Below are 17,480 nucleotides of genomic sequence, written 5' to 3'. Positions count from 1 at the left end.
AGTAGGTGATGTAACTATCCATGTTGACTCAAATTACAACCCCTCTCAGATAAGCCTTTGAAATTTTCAAAATATTTTCAGAAAAACTGGTGCAAGATCAATAACCTGCATCATCAGCAAACTCAACATCTCCTGCCTACTCAACATCAAAGAATGCATTACCATAGAGTATATTAGGGAGAAGCGCGTAATTGTTTAACTGGATCACCTGTGAGCTGTACAAAGGGAGCCACCTGGTGGCAGTGCTGGTTTTTGCCTGCATCTTCTCACACACCACCGAGCCCACACTCCAACTCAGGTCAGAGGAGAAGTAGGGAACAAATTGAACTCCTACAGTGCACTTTGCCACATACCTTTCACATCCTTGCAGCCCAAGGAACAGTTTAGCTTATGAAGGCAAATTCAGTGTTAAGTGCAGTGGTAATCCACTTTTCTTGGTAGGCATAAAATTAGCAGGCAGCCATGAAGGTGCCATACTGCATATTCATCGGAAGCCACATGATATTTATAGTCCGTCTCCTTGCAGCCATGGAGTGTGGGGGACAAAGCATTTAAAAATTGTGGACTCCTGACTGTAGGTGATATGGCACACTGAACTAAGGATACTCCTGATATGCCTTCCATTCCTCTTCCAAATTCCTTCCACTCAGAATAACACTCTGGCTTGCATCGAACCACAACCACCTAAAGTCCAATCCCTGGTACAGACCGAGGCACGCAAGCTTTGCAAGGAAGAAACAGCAGCAGGGGATACAGTGCCTTGTGAGGAGACGCAGGAACTGATTTAGGTCTTGACAATATCACTGTCAACCTGTTGCGGCGGCTGGCTCAAGTATTCCGTCAAGCCGACGGGGTTCTGATCGCTGTATTTAGATGTCAGCTGTCAGCCTGGTGGGTTCCCAAAGCCCATATTTGGATGTTACAATTCTACAGGCAATTGATGACGGAGGAAAGATGTTGCAGGACACAATGGACATCGTACAATGGCAGTGGCTGTGGAATAGAGGTAAGTGTCACACACGTGTCCTCCTGCACAACACACTAATCAACACGCCATATATAAGCTATTAGCAATTGCCGTTCCACCACAACACATACATGCTGAAGAACACATTGCCTTTCATCCATTACACAAAATACACATATGCTATTGATACAACACCCACACGTGACACAACCACGACAACTAACACAACTACACACAATATCCCAACTACACATCACAACAACGACCACTACACTACAACACTCACCTGAATGCTGCACAAAGCAACACAACCACACATACACAACAGCAGACCCACAGCCAAGTGGCACACAATCTGACAACCACATCACCCACCACACCTCCCTCCACCCCACCCAATCAATTCCATTGCGCACACACACACACACATACATACATACATGTACTAGCTGACATACACAACTGGTAGCACAACGTTACAGGTCACCTTGTATTGTGCACACATGGACATAGTCGATAAGTGCAATTGTGACCTTATTGTCATGCCAGTATTCATTTGGCAATTTGTACTGACACCATAATGACATTTGTGTATGTGTTCGATATGTGTTGTGTACCAGTGTGTTTTCATCCGTTTCTGACAATTGTGTTACTGACATATGCATGTCACAGTAATTTTTAAAAAGGACAGTCACATGTATATGACTGTCGTGGTCCAAAGCTCATGTGCAGTGACCCTACAACGTACACAGCCAATGCGGGCTCCCTACCTTTGAGTCCGCAGACTAGGTGGGGTAGGGTGTTGTGTTTTTTCTGAGGTCCGGGGTAGCAGTGTTGGGAGGTCTTGTCCAGTCAAAAAGGTGGAATCAGGCAAAAAAGGTAGGTTTTAACCTCATATCCCACCAATCTGCCAACTCAGAAGTGGAAGTCGGATCGCCACAGCTGGCTTGGCGGTAAGGCGCATCCAAATCTTCTTGGCGCTCAGGGTGGCTGAAGTCCTGCCCCGACCACTACCTCCAATGGCGCCGCAGATGAGGATTCCTGGCGGAGACAGTGGTACGTGGGCAGTCTATTGCCTATGTGACCATGAACATCTAAATTGGGCGGGCGGACCACCAAGCCGGTGGATGGATTTTCTGTCGCAAAACTAACGGCAGGACCATTACCACCAAGATCTAAATCAGGCCCACAGTGTCTTGTGAGGACATGGGTTACAGACTTACTTTATAATGATGCCTGGGGTAGATAGACAAATGAACCTAATCAATTTGTCTGAGGGTGAGATCTCTAGCATGCATTAAGTATAAACAGGATTGACAAAATGTGGTTACCTGCTGATGTCATCAGAGGACTGAAGCGCACACATGTGCCTTCATCTTCAAGCTCTACCGCATCAACCCCACTTGTAGGAACCAACAATGCCAACTGTTCCCCTAACTGGAGAGAAACACAATTATTGCAATACAGTATAAATTAGTACACTGAATAAAAAATATAATTTTGCTTCACACTATGAATCTACGGAGATTATATTGTATATGTTTATAAAAAAATTAAAAAAACTTAAATGGAAATGATGTAAACTCGTCTGCTGAAGGTGGTTACTCTTCAGCTAAAGGTGGACAAAAGTTACATCTGTGGCAATATATATGAATTCTCCGTGGATGGGGATAATGCCAAACAACCATAATCACAAACAAATATAAACAAGGATTTGTAATGCAACAGGTCTCGCGTTTGCTCGTGTTAGAGTTGATAGCGGTGTAAACTCCTAACCGGACTTTCCCCTCGTCATGAAACCTATCGGCAAAAGTGCAATAACCGGAAAAAGTGCAATTAAGTGTGTAACAGGGTCGATATTATGTAAAGAGCTCGACTTCTGCCAAGCGAGATCGCGCTGGGAAAATAGAGAAAAAGTAGTCCACGAACCGGACGGAAAACAGCGCGCCTCGTATGTTTTCTGTACTTGGTCGATGCGCTCGAGGAGGGCTATCCACCGGAAAAGGCATGATGTATGCGTGCATTCCACTAATGAAATCAAGCAGATTCTAACAGGCAAGCCCACGAGCCAATGAAAGACACTGATGTGACGTGGACGGGGCTCCAAGCCCTTTTTAATTCCTAAAGCATCTCGCTCAGCGAAACGCATGCGCAAGCGACGCAGGCTCGACCCTAAAAATATGTATTGACATGCCCCAAACAGAGAAAGAATAGCCATGCAATGGGTTTTAAAAAACATAAGAGATCTGTCCTGGTGACGTTTAAAGGCTGCTTCTTTCACATGTAGGCTTGCATTAAACATGCCTTTTTTTTTTTTTTTTTTACAACAGCTGTGACTTCAACTGCTAAACTGGAATCTAAAATAAAATATAAATTGCTTTGTCTGCTTTGTAGCTGCTACATCCGCTGAAATACCTTGGGCTCCACAGCACATGGTTACTTCTACTGGGGCTATCCGCACCCGAGGGGTGGTCAGGGTGGGGGCGCTGTTTGCTTTTTCCACACAAACTATTACACAACCAGAATGTTACTGCACAGCTAGCAATCTAAATTCAGTCAGTATCACTCAAGGACCTAAAAATGAGGCATTATAAAGGTACCTTACCCATTGATTGAGGGCATCGCAAACATCTCTGTCAGTGACCGACTGCTCTTGAGTTGTAATTGACGAAGTAGCATAGTGCAGCTGACCTGAGCAGAATACATAAAAATATTTAATATTCCATTATTATGTGGCTATTAAGACAAACAGTTAACAAAAGCACTAAACACCTCATCATCTTTTGACACATGGAAATAAAGTTCAGGCATGGCATGGGTTCCAAAAGGCAATGAAACTATTTCACAAAAAATCATAATACAATAAAATGTTTCATCACTGGGCATACATGTCTACACTGAAAATAATGTTTTGACAATATATTTAGTGTGACATCAAAAGCTATTTCAGTTTTGAGAGAGAGAGAGAGTCAGGTGCGTAAGTACACTAATACTTGGGTCTGAATTTGAGCCACAATTCATAATTAATAAGCTTTCTCTCCATTTAGGTAAATGACAGGTGTGCATAAACTATATGGTAGGACATCATTCAATAAGAAGGCGCATTCATATCTAGTTAAGTATACACATCATTAACCTCTGGTGAATAAAGAAGCTAACATAGGGTGCCTGATCCACCCATTTGATCACTGTAAAAAAATGTTGTGGATTTGATCCATCCTTCAATCACTATGGCAACAGTGCGCAACCTATGAAGTTCTCACCAAGATATGACTTTAAACAACAGCAGGAAAAGGCATTCAAGATAGTCACAAACATTTTGTGTTCTATGATGCTTTTTCTGAGTTCTGGGCCAGCCAAACGTTTCCTGATTGTGTCCAGGTTAGGCACTGTGATTTATCTGTGGTGTCAAAAGAACTTTCTAAAAGTACCTCTCAAAGGAAATCTCCTTGTCCACACTAGATCGCAGACCAAAGCCTATTCTAGCAGACTGTAAGGTAGAAGTATAGAGCAGCCTGTCTTGTAGACAGTGGAGTCCTTTAGTGACCCCAGCACATCCACAATATTCATTTGATGCAGGCTAGTATTGGGTTTGGTGCAGGTTAGCTGATCATGGTCACTCTTGGGCACACTGTCTTCTAGCAGTGACCTGCCTTGCAGCCCTCAATCAGCAGGAACATAGTCCCACCTTCTCTGGGGAAACTCTGTTCACTGCAGGTGTCTTGTTCCTGGTATGTATTTAGTTGTGTTTCAGCTCTAATTCAGAAGTCCAAAATGAGTATAACTTGTTGACTCCACAGAGGTGCACAGAAGCAAAGCCATATCCTTGCCAAGTGTGCCGTTTCAAATTTCAGCAGCAATCTACAGCAGGAAATAAGATTAACAAGTTACTTACCTTTGGTAATGGTCTTGCTGGTGGATAACTCTACCTAGCCGCAGATTCCTTACCGTGTTAATATTCCCCCTGGCATCAGACTGGATCCAGAAACTTTAAAGCAGTACTCCTGCATGCCGGAAGGTGGTACTGTGTGGCCTACACCAACATTGTTCTACTCCGGAAGTGACAGGCTGAGTCTCATATAACCGCCACCCACGCAAACAGCGGATTTCCGTATAAGAACCACTGATGATAATGACAGTCCTTGTCAGGGGGGAAACTTAAAAACATTAAGTTAACCTGAACTCAACCCACTGGTAGGTGTGACACAGAGCAGACAGGCTTAACTTAGATGCAATCTGTAAAGTGTTTATTCAGTGCTAAAATAGTAATAAAGTCGAAATGCAGAACAATAAAGAGCCCAAAACAAAAAAGAAAAATAGAGTAACATTTAATGAAAAAATTACACAAAAATAACAAAAATCAGCTAAGGAAACCCGAGATGTGAATTAAAAGTAGTTGTTTAATTATTTTTCTACCTAGTCCCATTTCCATAATACAGGATTGGTATTTAATATTGCATCCCAGTGTTTACCTGTGGAACAGCCAAACCTACAGTGCAAACAGCTTTAGGACATTTTCACTGTAAAGACATGTTTACCATTAAACTTTTACATATTCCAACAGAAAGGAATTTGCGGTTAGTGTATCCACCAGAAAGATCATCATTAAATCGAAGTAACATGTCCATCTGAAGGATACATCTAACTCCAAATTCCTCACTTTATGAAAAGATAGGCTATTTACTGGCTCAGCCCAAAAAGTACTTCAGGATAGAGTGTGCAAAATGCCCCTCTGAACGGACCTGAATATGAATATGTGTCTGCCTGACAATTGTCCAGGATCGGTATTCCATGAGTTAGCAGAGTGGTAGCAGCCTCAACTCTGGTGGAATGAGCTTGTAAGCTGCTGGACCCTACTTCTTCGCTAGTGCGTAACAGATATCTATGCAGAGAACAGTACATCTGGAGACAGTCTGTTTTGCACTGCCTTGACCTTCTTTGCTGCAGAGACCCACAAAGAGCTAACCAACCATCTACCAAATAGTCTTTGGTGTGACTAGTGTAAAAGCAGAGTACTCTCCTAAGGTCCAAATGATAGAGTCACTCTTCTTTCTTAGAGGGTTGAGGTTAGGGCAAAGAATGTCAGAAGGGTGATAGCCGACCTAAAATCTTCAGAACGCAGGACAGGAGAGACAGCAACAGGAAGGCATTCAGGAGTCCTATGCTTAATTCTAGAAGGAATCTGTCTTAGAGACATCCCTCTTAGGAACTCCAACATGCAATGTTGGGGAAAAGATCCAGCCAGTGTTATCCTCATTGATGAAAAAACACCCTTAGCCACCTTCAGGTGTAACTGCCATTCGTGGTCTGCTAAGGGTCGCCAACAGAGTTTCTCTGCTCTGGCTTTTAGAGATTCTGCCAGGTTGCTCACCACTAGAGAAACTCCTTGACATTCCAGTCACCTTCCAGAAGCATACAGCCTCCTGGCATTAGACCCAAGACCCTACTGAGCCCTGCTTGTTGCAGTACCAAATGGCGGTGGTGTTTCAGTGAGCATTTGCATTAGCCTTATTCTGATGGTGGGAATTAAGGCCCCTAACGTTAGGCAAATCGCCCTCAACGCCAACATATTGATGTGGGGTTGAATTTCTGCCGGGGACTAGAGGCCTCTGATCTCCACCTCTCAGGTGGCCTTCACAATCCAGAAGCGATGACTCTGTGAAGTCTGAGCAAGTAAAGAGAGAAGTCTGTCATTGTCCCAATCACACTCTAACTCAATCACTACAGATCTTTTGCAGTATCCTCCAAAATCTGGATACAATCCAACAGATTCCCCTGATGTTGTGTCCACTGGGACTTCAAGTCAGACTGCAGAGCCCGCATATACCATCTGGCATGGTTTACCACCAGGAAGCAAGAGGCCAACAAACCCAGCAGCCTCAGTACCATCTGTACTGAGATTCTCAAATGTCCTGGATGCTCTCCTGTTCAACCGGATGAAAATGTACTGTATCCAGAATGGCTCTGATGAAAGAGAGCGTCTGAAAAGGAGTCAGGATTGACTTCGGCAAGTTTATGGTAAACCACAACAACACTAATCTCCAAACGTGTGCTGTGACCACGGCCATCACTTTTGTAAATACCCAAGGTTGCACTGTGAACTGAAAATACTCCTGGGCCACTGTGAACTGATCGCGTCTGTGGCCCTGCAGGATGGGGATATGGAAATAAGCATCCTATAAGTGCAGCCATCTAAAATTGGCAAAGTCCTTTGTCCTTCTACAGCATCAGGGAATAGCAGAAGTAACACCCAACTCCTACTTCAGATGCTAGGACCCTCTCCATGGCCCAGTCGGCCAAAAGATCCCGCCGTTCCTACTGCAAGATTAACAGATGGTCTCTGATGTCCTGTGTATTGTGCCTTTGCAAGCTGCGGCCTTAATCAAAAAAGGGCATGAGAGACCTGTTGGCCATATACCGTTTATCGGTATTGAAGAGCCCTATCATAGCCCTTAAAGTGACAAAATTGCTGTTTGAGCAGACTGAATGGGGTCACACAAGCTCAAAGTATGTGTTGTGGCCCTGATTTGTTTAGAATGTTCCCGGGCCGCTTTTATGCCAGAAAGGCGACAGCCTTCAAATGACATGTCCATCAGGGATGCTTGGACATCCCCTGAGAATCCCATGACCTTGTCCAGACGTGGCCCTGAAGTGACACACTGGAACCCTCAATCAACCAAAGCAGATGAAATCGTCTAAGCCTGAGAGGATCACAAACATATCTACGTCATGGATGCCCAGAAACCACCTGGAAGTGCCAGTAAGACTTGGGCCACCGAGTCCCACAGGGCCTGGGAGTAGTGGCACAGGACATAGCTGGTGCTCACTGATGGCAGAGCAATACTTGTTGGTGTTGGGTTTAACCTTACTGGTAGAAGTTTGTACCACCAGCTCTCTAGCATGGAATGTTGTCTAAGAAGTCAAGGTCACTTAGAGCTCGTCTATGGTGCCAATCGACCTACCTAACAAACTGTCTACATATGTAGGAATCTGGTCCTCCAACATTTCTACATGACTGCTAAGTTTAAAATAAAAACTGCATTATGATATTTACAAAACAAATAAGCATGGTGATATTAACAAAACCTCAATTTTTTCTAAATGTATACATTCATAACCATGCATTAAAACGTGCTTATAATGAAAGAGTATACCTGTTATAGGATGTTCCTGGTAAAACCTGAACACCACAACGGGAGAACTTGATTCATCTTCAACCTTTAAAGTAAACCAAGGGCAAATATTACACTACAGTATATCACAATGCACATTTATAGACAGAATACCAATGTAGTATCACTGTTAAGGAACCCGACATTAGTCCTTCTTTGCGTAGAATGAACAGGATTTTAGTGGGCAACCAATGACCTTAATTTTTTTTTTCTTACCGCTCTATATTCGCAAATTCATTCATACACTAAATCATTCACTCATAGAGGTACTCAGACACTCATGCACCCACTCACAGTAACTATAACTCACGGCCTGGGGTAAATATAACTAGCACCTCCACCATGCACCGTTTTGTTTTCAATAATTTGACTTCTGATGTTTCATTTATATTTTTATTGACATTATAAAAGTTGTCATGAGTGCTGTAATATCTGGGGTAAATAACAATGCACGGCAAGGGCATGAGTTATAGTTACCATAGGGCGCAAGTTACAGTTACTTGAATTAACTTTAACTGCTGAATTTCTCAGGTTTTGTGTGAGTAAATTCAGAACTCAACTATAACGTCCCTGTAACCTTTGGTTCTTTCAGTGAATTTCTAAGCTTTTAAAATTCGATTTCGTAAGTATAACATCCCTGTAATCTTTGTTTTTTTCTGTGAGTATATATTATATATAAATACTTGATACTTACCTACAAAATACTTCCAAATACATGAAATTTTTTTTACTACGAATATATCTTTACCATTCATTCCTTTGTAATGAAATTCGTTGTAAAGGCATACTCATGGTAAAAGTATTTTGTTGTTAAGACAGTTGTTGTAAAGACAGATTCGTTGTAAAGGCTTCAGTGGTTCTGCTTTCGTTAATAATGCTGTTTCTCGCCAAAGGTCCATCAACAACCTAGCAATTACACCAACTTAAATTCTAAAAGAAGGATATTCTTCAACATGCTTTACAACCACAAATATATGGCACACTTCAAACGCAAGCCATACTGTACCGATGTTTTGATGGAATCCACGTTTTTCAAGCTTTCCAACAACCGTTGGCTCTGCAAAGAAATGAAGATATTATTTAAAAATAGCAGTCCTATTTACAATTTTACCACTGAGAAAAGCAGTCTACTTCCTCTATTGGCAACACTTATGATAAATGATAATCATATTAACAAAATATACCCAACAACACTATCAAGGATTGAGGTAGGTTACAGTCATACCGAGATAAGCTTCCAAGTTAAGTCGATACAAGTGATACCACAGAACCAACCACTCACAGATGGTTAAATTTCAAATAGCTATGTATCTGACAAACAAAAGAGCAGCAAAGGTTGATTCAGCAATCAGAATTCAGATATCCCCCTTTTATGAGCAGATTTACCCTCTAACTTATAAAGTTTTAACAGACCCACCAGTTTTGCAGATAAGCGTCAGCAAAACACAAAGGCTGCTAATTTAAATATAACTAATTTATATAGTGGTTATTCTGAAAAACTGCATAAACCTGGCTTTCCAGGACCTACGTTGACACCCCTGGATTCGAGAATACATAACACAAACAATTAGTTTCTGACCCAAAGTTCATTACACTATTACCTTCATGACTGGAGGAAAATTATTTGACCGACACTGAACTGCATAAGAAGATCCATGAGAGTTAAGAGCTAAATTGTGTGATCTGCTGCAATTAACAGAAGCCCTCCCACTGCTTCAATGCTTACCACCAGTTTTTTTTAAAGATATATATGATGTTGAATTATCTGTTCTAGACAAGTTGTCAGCATGCATGCTACTGTACTTAGTATTTCTTGAATTTGCTATGCATTCCTGTACTGCAACATGTGAGCTTTAAGGAGATGCATTACATTATCTCTTATTTGAGCTGATAGTTCATAGACTCATGGTTGTCTAGATGTAAAACTCCCTGTTCCTTGAGAATATACACGCTATGCATGGTAGATGCATGTAATGTACCTGCTACATTCAGGTGAGGGGTGCATACTAGCATCTATCCATTATCTTACCTGCGAGTGCTAGTATAAGTCATTACTGCTTCGACATTTGGAGATTTAATTTCTATCATGGTTACTGAAGAAAAGCCACACAGCTACTATGCATAATCCAAACAAGCACTGGCAAAGCCAATGGGTAGCCTTCGCAATCTGCTGCAATGGTTATGTTTTTTTTTCTACGGCACAACATAAAAAGAAGAAAACATGTAGCTGTCTAATCATGGTAGCCATATGTTTGCAATAAAATGTTAACTTTTTAAAAAGAGAAAACAACCATTGTATAAAATAATTTTAATAGAATAATAAGGATTCTACCTTGAAGGCAGGTGGGCTCATAACATGTATACCAAGCCTTTTTGGTTTTTAATCAAATCACAAGAATTATTGATTTGTACTGAGAAATAATAAAAGGTACTACTGGTAAGTTCACAGTTTCCATAAAAAGAGTGTTTTTGAAAAAAAGTTCATTCACCTCGGCTCCTCCCTGGAAAGTTTCACACTGATCAGCCAAGTGAGGAGGGGACAAGAAAAGGGTTATTTCCTACCTTAACTCCCATATGAAATGTTGCGCTGTGTTACAGAACAAACAGTTGAACTGAATTAACCGAACTTTAGAAGGAATTTAGAACTTTACTCAGAAAGCTTACTTTTTGTGATTTAGTCTAAATCCTCTCAGTCGTTTTCGAGAAATGTGCATCTATAGTGAACTATGATCATAGGAAATACCAAACAAGGACCAGCAGAGCTGTTCAAAGCTGCCAGTCTCCTGGAAACCATAAACTGTACACCTCTGTTGCACTCTTCTTCATTTTGTTTTATTGACATTTTTATTGTTGTTTTATGAGAACAAGTAAACAGATTTTGTAGCATACATCAAACCTAAATGAATTATGAATTTCGACATGCAATATTAAAGTATATTTACTCGTCTGTTGGCGAGATAACGGGTGCTAAATTATAGACTGGAGTGATGCAGAGTAAAATGGTATAAAACCATATGTGCCTAATAACCTTATGAGTTGCATGTATGCCAGAAGAGTGGGAGGTTGTATGCCATTAAGAGTTAAACTAACATAACTAGGGGGGAAAGGGGGATTGACAGCTATTAGTTGTGTCCCTAAGGACGTGTCTCGGTGTAATGTTATAAAGGCACTGATATTGTAATGAGTGAAAATATGGGGAGCTGGGCATGTGGCCTGGGGGCTCTGAGGATCCAAGCTATAAAGCGGAGAAGGGGTGGAGGTCTCAGGACCGTAAGGGGGCCTGTTCCTTCAGGCTGCGAGGAGAGAGGGATGACAGTGGGTTTGTGAAGAGAGAGAGATAGAAGGGTTATTATGATGTCGATAGATGTGTTTCATTGTGGTCTGGTGTCGTCGTGGATGCTTTGGTTAAAGTGTGCGAGAATAGTTGCTCAGTGTGTGGAAATGGGACGTCGGCAAAGGCCACATACCTCGTCTCTACCAAGGTTTCCTCCTCTGCTGCTCCCCATTTACGCATGCCCCACTCCCCCAGACTCCACCAGTTGGAGGGCAGGAGATCATCAATGGAGGGTGAGTGTTCAGATTGCTATCAGGAGCGCTAAAATCGCAAAGTGAGTGTGTACTTTATGTGTTTTTTGCATTTAAAGATGCCGAGGGCACAGGCCTCCCAGGTGTAGCGGTTAGGCAGGTCGAGGACCTTTCTCAGTGTGTCATGTATTTCTGACCAATAGAGTTGTAGCGTCGGGCAGGCCCATAACATATGATGGAGATCTGCTTCTTGGTGTGGGCAACGTGGACATGTTTAGTGCGCCGTTGGATAATATTTATTCAAGCGGGCTGGTGTTAAGTATGCTCTATGTAAAAGATGAAATTTGATATTCTTAAAACAAGATTTATGGAAGATCCTTTTGGGATAGGACAATGCCATCTCCCATTCTTTGTCGCTTAATGTTCTGACAATGTCCGTCTCCCACTGGTTCCTGAGTGGAGTCAAGGTAGTGCCCAGGGTAGAAACCATAGCTCTGTACAGCCAGGTTATAAGATGGTGTTCAGGGCCCAAGGTGTATATGGTCTGAATGACTGGGTGTGGCAGTGGTACAGTGTCTATTGGCCCCCATAGTGTCTGTATAAAGACGCGCAGTTGTTGGTAAGTAAAAATTTTGCCATGGTGGTATATTGCAATCTCTGACAAGCTGGTCGAATGTAAGTGACTGACTGTCCAAATATAAATCCCCAGTCGTGGTGATGTCGCTTGCTGTCCACTGCGCTAGCTATCATGTTGTGTAGTGACCCGGTGGGCGGGGAAGGCCCACCAAAGGGATGTTGGGAGCATAGCATGGCCTGTTTAGAGTATTTCGATGTATTCACAGCATACAGGCCAAGAAAAGTGGCCACGTGTAACAGGCCATAACAGCCTATAGTCTTACCCATGTACCGGCCAGCTGTCCAATGAGACAGCTGCTGTAGATGTACTGCCAGAAAATAGGCTTCAAAGATAAGGGCTCCCCGCCCACCATGGTCTGTCGGGAGTTGCAATTGTGAAATTGCCACTTTGTGGCGCTGTTTGCCCCAGATCACTGTTCCCATCAGATTGTCAAGTTCTTTAAGGAAGGCATTGGGAGGGGACAATGGGTAGATTTGCCAAGTAATATAGTAACCTAGGGAGGATGAGCATCTTAATAAGCGCTATTCTGCTACTCTACCAATGGGAGCAATGGGGACTGATTGCCAAAATGCCACATGTATCCTGATACTTGCTAGTGAGTAACGGAGGTTGCCCCCATATAAATCCATCAGGGCATGGTAAAGATGGATGCCAAGATAGCAGGGCACTTCGGGACTCCATTGAAGTTGTGTGGGGCCTAGCTTAACAACACATTGGGGGGGGGGGCTTAACCAGGTGTAGGGGGTAGACCTCAGATTTGACCCAGTTTATATGGAGACCCCAGACGGTAGCAAACTCCTTCAGTATGTGGTATAGTGGTACAAGGGGCATACGTACGTCCCGATGGTATACTAACATGTCATTGAGGTTACATGTATATGATCAGCTAATGGGATTCTCCAGTCTCTACCCTCCATTCACAAATGAATTGCCACTGGTTCCATCGTCAAGACAAACAAAAGGGGGATAGTGGGCAGCCATGACGTGAACCCTGCCAGACTGGGAAAGAGTCTGAGATCAAGAGACCTAGTCAGACTCGAGATGAGGGGTTATGGTACAATAGGCGGGTATAGGCCAAAAGGCGCCTCCCATCTTCCATGCGGCCTAGTACTTGGAACAGATAGTCCCAAGATAGTGTATCAAGCGCTTTTTCGACGTCCAAGATGAGTGTTGCACTCTTCTTCACTGACCACACTGCTAAGTTCTGTGTCCCATAACATGATAGCAGCACCTCAGTGATCATCACGCAAGACATGGAAGCACTTCCAACACAGGGCCAAAACTAAGACAACAACTTCCAACCTCACCTATGCAGACAGGCATTTCAGTGCCCCACACAGGAATAGTTAAGTGCTATGTAAATATTGCAATACAATGCAAGAGGAACCCTAGTGGGTTGTTGCATTCTTGAGCGACAAGCCACTCGTCTCAATGCCACACATATACACAATGGCAGAGGATTCTATATGAAACTAAAGACTTTGAAAATATATACCGCAAAAATACAGACTATGCAAAAATGTATAATTAAATAATGTTGACCTGCTCTAGGATGATGGTGGATGAGGAACCCTTTGAGTGTAGTTTTTGTATTAGCAGTTCATGTGGTTTCAATATTTTTTTTTATATTTGGATGCTATTCATCTTTACAAAAAGGCGTTTCTGATTTTCAGCAATTTTGAAGATATGCACTTGAACTATACGTAATCAGTGCCACGTAACAAACCGGTAAATCAAAATGGAAGACAAGACACTTCCAGGCATTCAGTTCTTGTATTGCTCCAGATCATACATGTTCCTGTCAACATTGAAATAGCATATCCTAAGCAATGCAAAAGGTACTACGTGAATGTAGAACTACTGCAACAAGACTTATTTTCAGGGTACTTGAACATTTGAGCTGGTGGCAACATATATGCCACTGTGTACAATTCTTGTCCAACAATCACGATTTCTTGCTCAGGAAAAAAAGGAGTAAAGAATTGAATGATTTCTTTAGGATCAAACCATCAATTCATAATAATTTCCCTACAGCCAGAGTTAGCAAGTTCAGATTAGACCAGTGGAAGCAGCTTCACAACCATGACTGACAATCTGATCTTGAGCTAGACAAGGCAGGCTGAATGCATTTCAAAAGAACTTCAAATCTAAGAGCTCCTCCATCTGCCTTGCATGTAGTGTATAGAGCTTTTGATTTAGAGCTCGTTCATTCTCAAAATTGACACAGTGGTCAATGGAATCAACATACAGCAGACCTTACTTCAGAAAACCTTCCAACTCCCACTAAAAAGAGTGGGTTTCAAAAGAGCCCTTAATAGGACTAGCCTAGATTACAGAACCATTTACAGAGGCCCACCAAACAACCTCATTGACAAGCTGCAAAGTCTTCAAAATCAGTGACTAGACTACCTTAACCTGAGAAAGCACAACAAAATTAAATCAGCCATAAAATTGCTCCATTGGCTGCAGGTGGACATTATAAAAGGAATATGTAACTTACCCTGTAAGCATCTGTTTGTGGCATGTAGTGCTGTAGTTTCTCATGCTCTGCATAGGCCTGCAATCTAGTGTTTGGGCTGGAGTTGGACGAGATGTTTTTCTTTGAAGAAGTCTTTCGAGTCACAAGGTCAAGTGACTCCTCCTCTGAGTGATAATGCGCATTGGCATCAACTCAATTGTTAGATTGTGTATATATTACCCACTGGCAGTTGCCTGAAGGTAGTTATAGTTAGGATCATGTTTCCATTGAAAACGTTTTTTTTTTTTTTTACTTGCCAATATCTTTGGCACCCTTTGACGAATCTTCATGAAATGTTGCAAAACAAAGTGTGCCAGTAATTCTTGTTGTACACAGAAAGTTCTGGGGGATCCGTCAAGCAGGGGCAGAGAAATAGGGGTTGTCATAAAAGTTGTGTTTCCCATGTTAATTCCCATAGGATGTTAGAACACAACTACAGCCTGAACCATTGGATGGAATTACACCAAATCTGGCAGAAAGCTAGCTGTCAGTATGCACATTGTGCTGTTTGGTCTAAATCCGCTCAGTAGTTTTTGAGATATTAAAAGAAAGATACATTTGTATATCTGAGATCGTGAATAATTCGCAAATATTTGTGAATTTTTCACAAATTTGTGTGCAAATAGAAGTGCTGTAATTGGCTGGCCATAACCTGAACAAAATTGCGACTGCCATTATAAGGTGCCCAAAGACGGTCCCTGGGCCTGAAAAACAAAATGAAAAGTAGCACAAGGGGTCAGGGTGCCGGTACTCTGACCCCTCTGGGGTGTGATATAGGGGATTTGAGGGTCAAAATATGGGTTTCAAAAAATGTTTCCGGTAGCAACTGAAAAAAGTTCAGTTGTCCTTGCTTAATCCACCAGCATGTAGTTGGAGGCATTGGTGATTGGGGGTGCAGAACCATTCCTCCCCGACTGGGAGAGGTGGTCTGGCCTGAATGGAAGGCAGAATGGAGTCCACGTGGCAAAGGGCAGAAGGTCTGTGTACCACACCCTTTTCAGCCACTCCGGGGCTACAAGAATGATTTGGGTCCAGTCTTGGCAAATCTTTCTCAGAACCCAAGAATTCAAGGCTATGGTGTAATGCATAATGCAGGTGAAAGTTCCTCTTCAACTGAAACGCGTCCCTCAAGGCTCCCCTCAACAGATACTGGAGGGCGCAAAATTGATGGCACCGAGCATTTTCGTCAACGACAAAAAAGTCCACCTGAGAAGCGGACACCTGGCGAAAATGCACTGGACTTTCTCTGGTAGAAGACACCACTTGTGATCGGCAAGATGATGCTGGCTCAGACTGACATTCAGAGATCACGCTAGGTGACTGGCAGTAATCCAGATCTCTTGGAGGTATGCCCAAGACTACAGACTCAATGCTTCTAGAAAAAGCAGGCGAGATCCTACTCCACCTTGCTTGTTCACATCCCACATCGTAGTTGTGTTGTCCATTCAAAATGTGGACAGACTGACCTATGATGGAGGGGAGGAAGGCCTTTAGTGTTAGCCGGATTGCCTGAAATTCTAGCACATTGATGTGAAGAACCTGCTCCTACGGAGACCAGAGGCTCCTGATCTCCAGATGAGCGCCCCACACCAAGGTGAAAGCATCTGTCACTACTGTAGTCACTGCCGGAGGGTAAGAAAAGGCCATCCTGTATGTCAGGTTTGCTCGTTCCCTCACCAAGCCACATCTGCTGCAGCCCTGGAAGCGATCACAATGGAATCTGATATGTGTACTATAGCCACTGCCTGCAGAAGCACCACCGCAGGGCCCTTGTATGCAAACTTATGGCAGTGACTAGCAGAATGCAGGAAGCCAGCAGACCTAGGAATCACAAGGCTCGCAGGACTGGAACTCTTGTATCTGATCTGAAAGATGGAATCATCTCCTGAATGTCTGTGATCCTCTGTAGAGGAGGAAAGGTGCAAAGAAGGGTGTTGCCAGTACGAACTCTATGCACTGGAGGCATTGGGAGGGATGCAAGTGAGATATGAGCTTATTAACTGAAAACCCAGGCTGAAAAACACAGACATCTTTGTCCGCAGGTGGTGGAACGCCATCTCTGGCGAGCTGGCTTTGAAGACCCTATTGTGCAGGATCAGGAAAATCATCACTCCCAACCTTCCGAGATGGGTTGAAAGCTCCTTGGAAAAGACTTGAGGTGCTGATTTCAACCCAAAGGGAAGGAATGCAAATTGGTGGAGCATAGAACCCACCACAAATCGCAAGTACTTCCAATGGGACCACAGGATAGGGATGTGGAAGTATGCATCCGGCAGGTCCAGTAACACCATCCAGTCTCCAAGCTCCAATGCCAGTAGAACTTGAGCTATGGCCCGCATTTTGAACTTCTCCTTTCTGAGGAAGAAGTACTGGTTTTGGAGCTCTGGAATAGGATGCAGGTGCGGTCTTGCTTGGGCACCAGGAAATAACGTGTGTAGCAATCTTTGATTTACCTGTCTGGCACTAGCTCCATGAGCCAGTTCAAAAGTAAAGCTGCCAGTCTAGTTGCAAAATGGGTAAATGATCGGGAGGTGGTGAAGATGGGATGGAAAGGAAGGGTGTAGCCTTTTTCTATAATCTGAAGGACCCACTGGCCCGAAGGAATGGCCTTCCAGGTCATAAGAAATCAGAAGGGACACCAGCCCTCTCACACACTCCATG

General features: G+C 43.0%; 1 protein-coding gene across 2 annotated transcripts in view; it reads right to left on the bottom strand.

The window, feature by feature from the left end:
* Nucleotides 1-17,480, bottom strand: part of PDXDC1 (pyridoxal dependent decarboxylase domain containing 1) — a 268,743-nt gene that overhangs the window by 105,118 nt on the left and 146,145 nt on the right. For both annotated transcript variants that reach the window (XM_069210219.1, XM_069210220.1), the window contains exons 13-16: nt 9,146-9,196; nt 8,122-8,185; nt 3,573-3,658; nt 2,299-2,404 (exon numbers count right to left, since the gene is read on the bottom strand). In XM_069210219.1, coding sequence (XP_069066320.1) covers nt 2,299-2,404; nt 3,573-3,658; nt 8,122-8,185; nt 9,146-9,196 — 307 coding nt within the window. The remainder of the gene's footprint in view (nt 1-2,298; nt 2,405-3,572; nt 3,659-8,121; nt 8,186-9,145; nt 9,197-17,480) is intronic.

Source organism: Pleurodeles waltl, chromosome 10, assembly GCF_031143425.1.
Source record: "Pleurodeles waltl isolate 20211129_DDA chromosome 10, aPleWal1.hap1.20221129, whole genome shotgun sequence".
NCBI classification, from domain to species: Eukaryota; Metazoa; Chordata; class Amphibia; order Caudata; family Salamandridae; genus Pleurodeles; species Pleurodeles waltl.
Note: the sequence above shows the minus strand (reverse complement) of the source record. Positions and strands in the feature narration are given on the sequence as shown.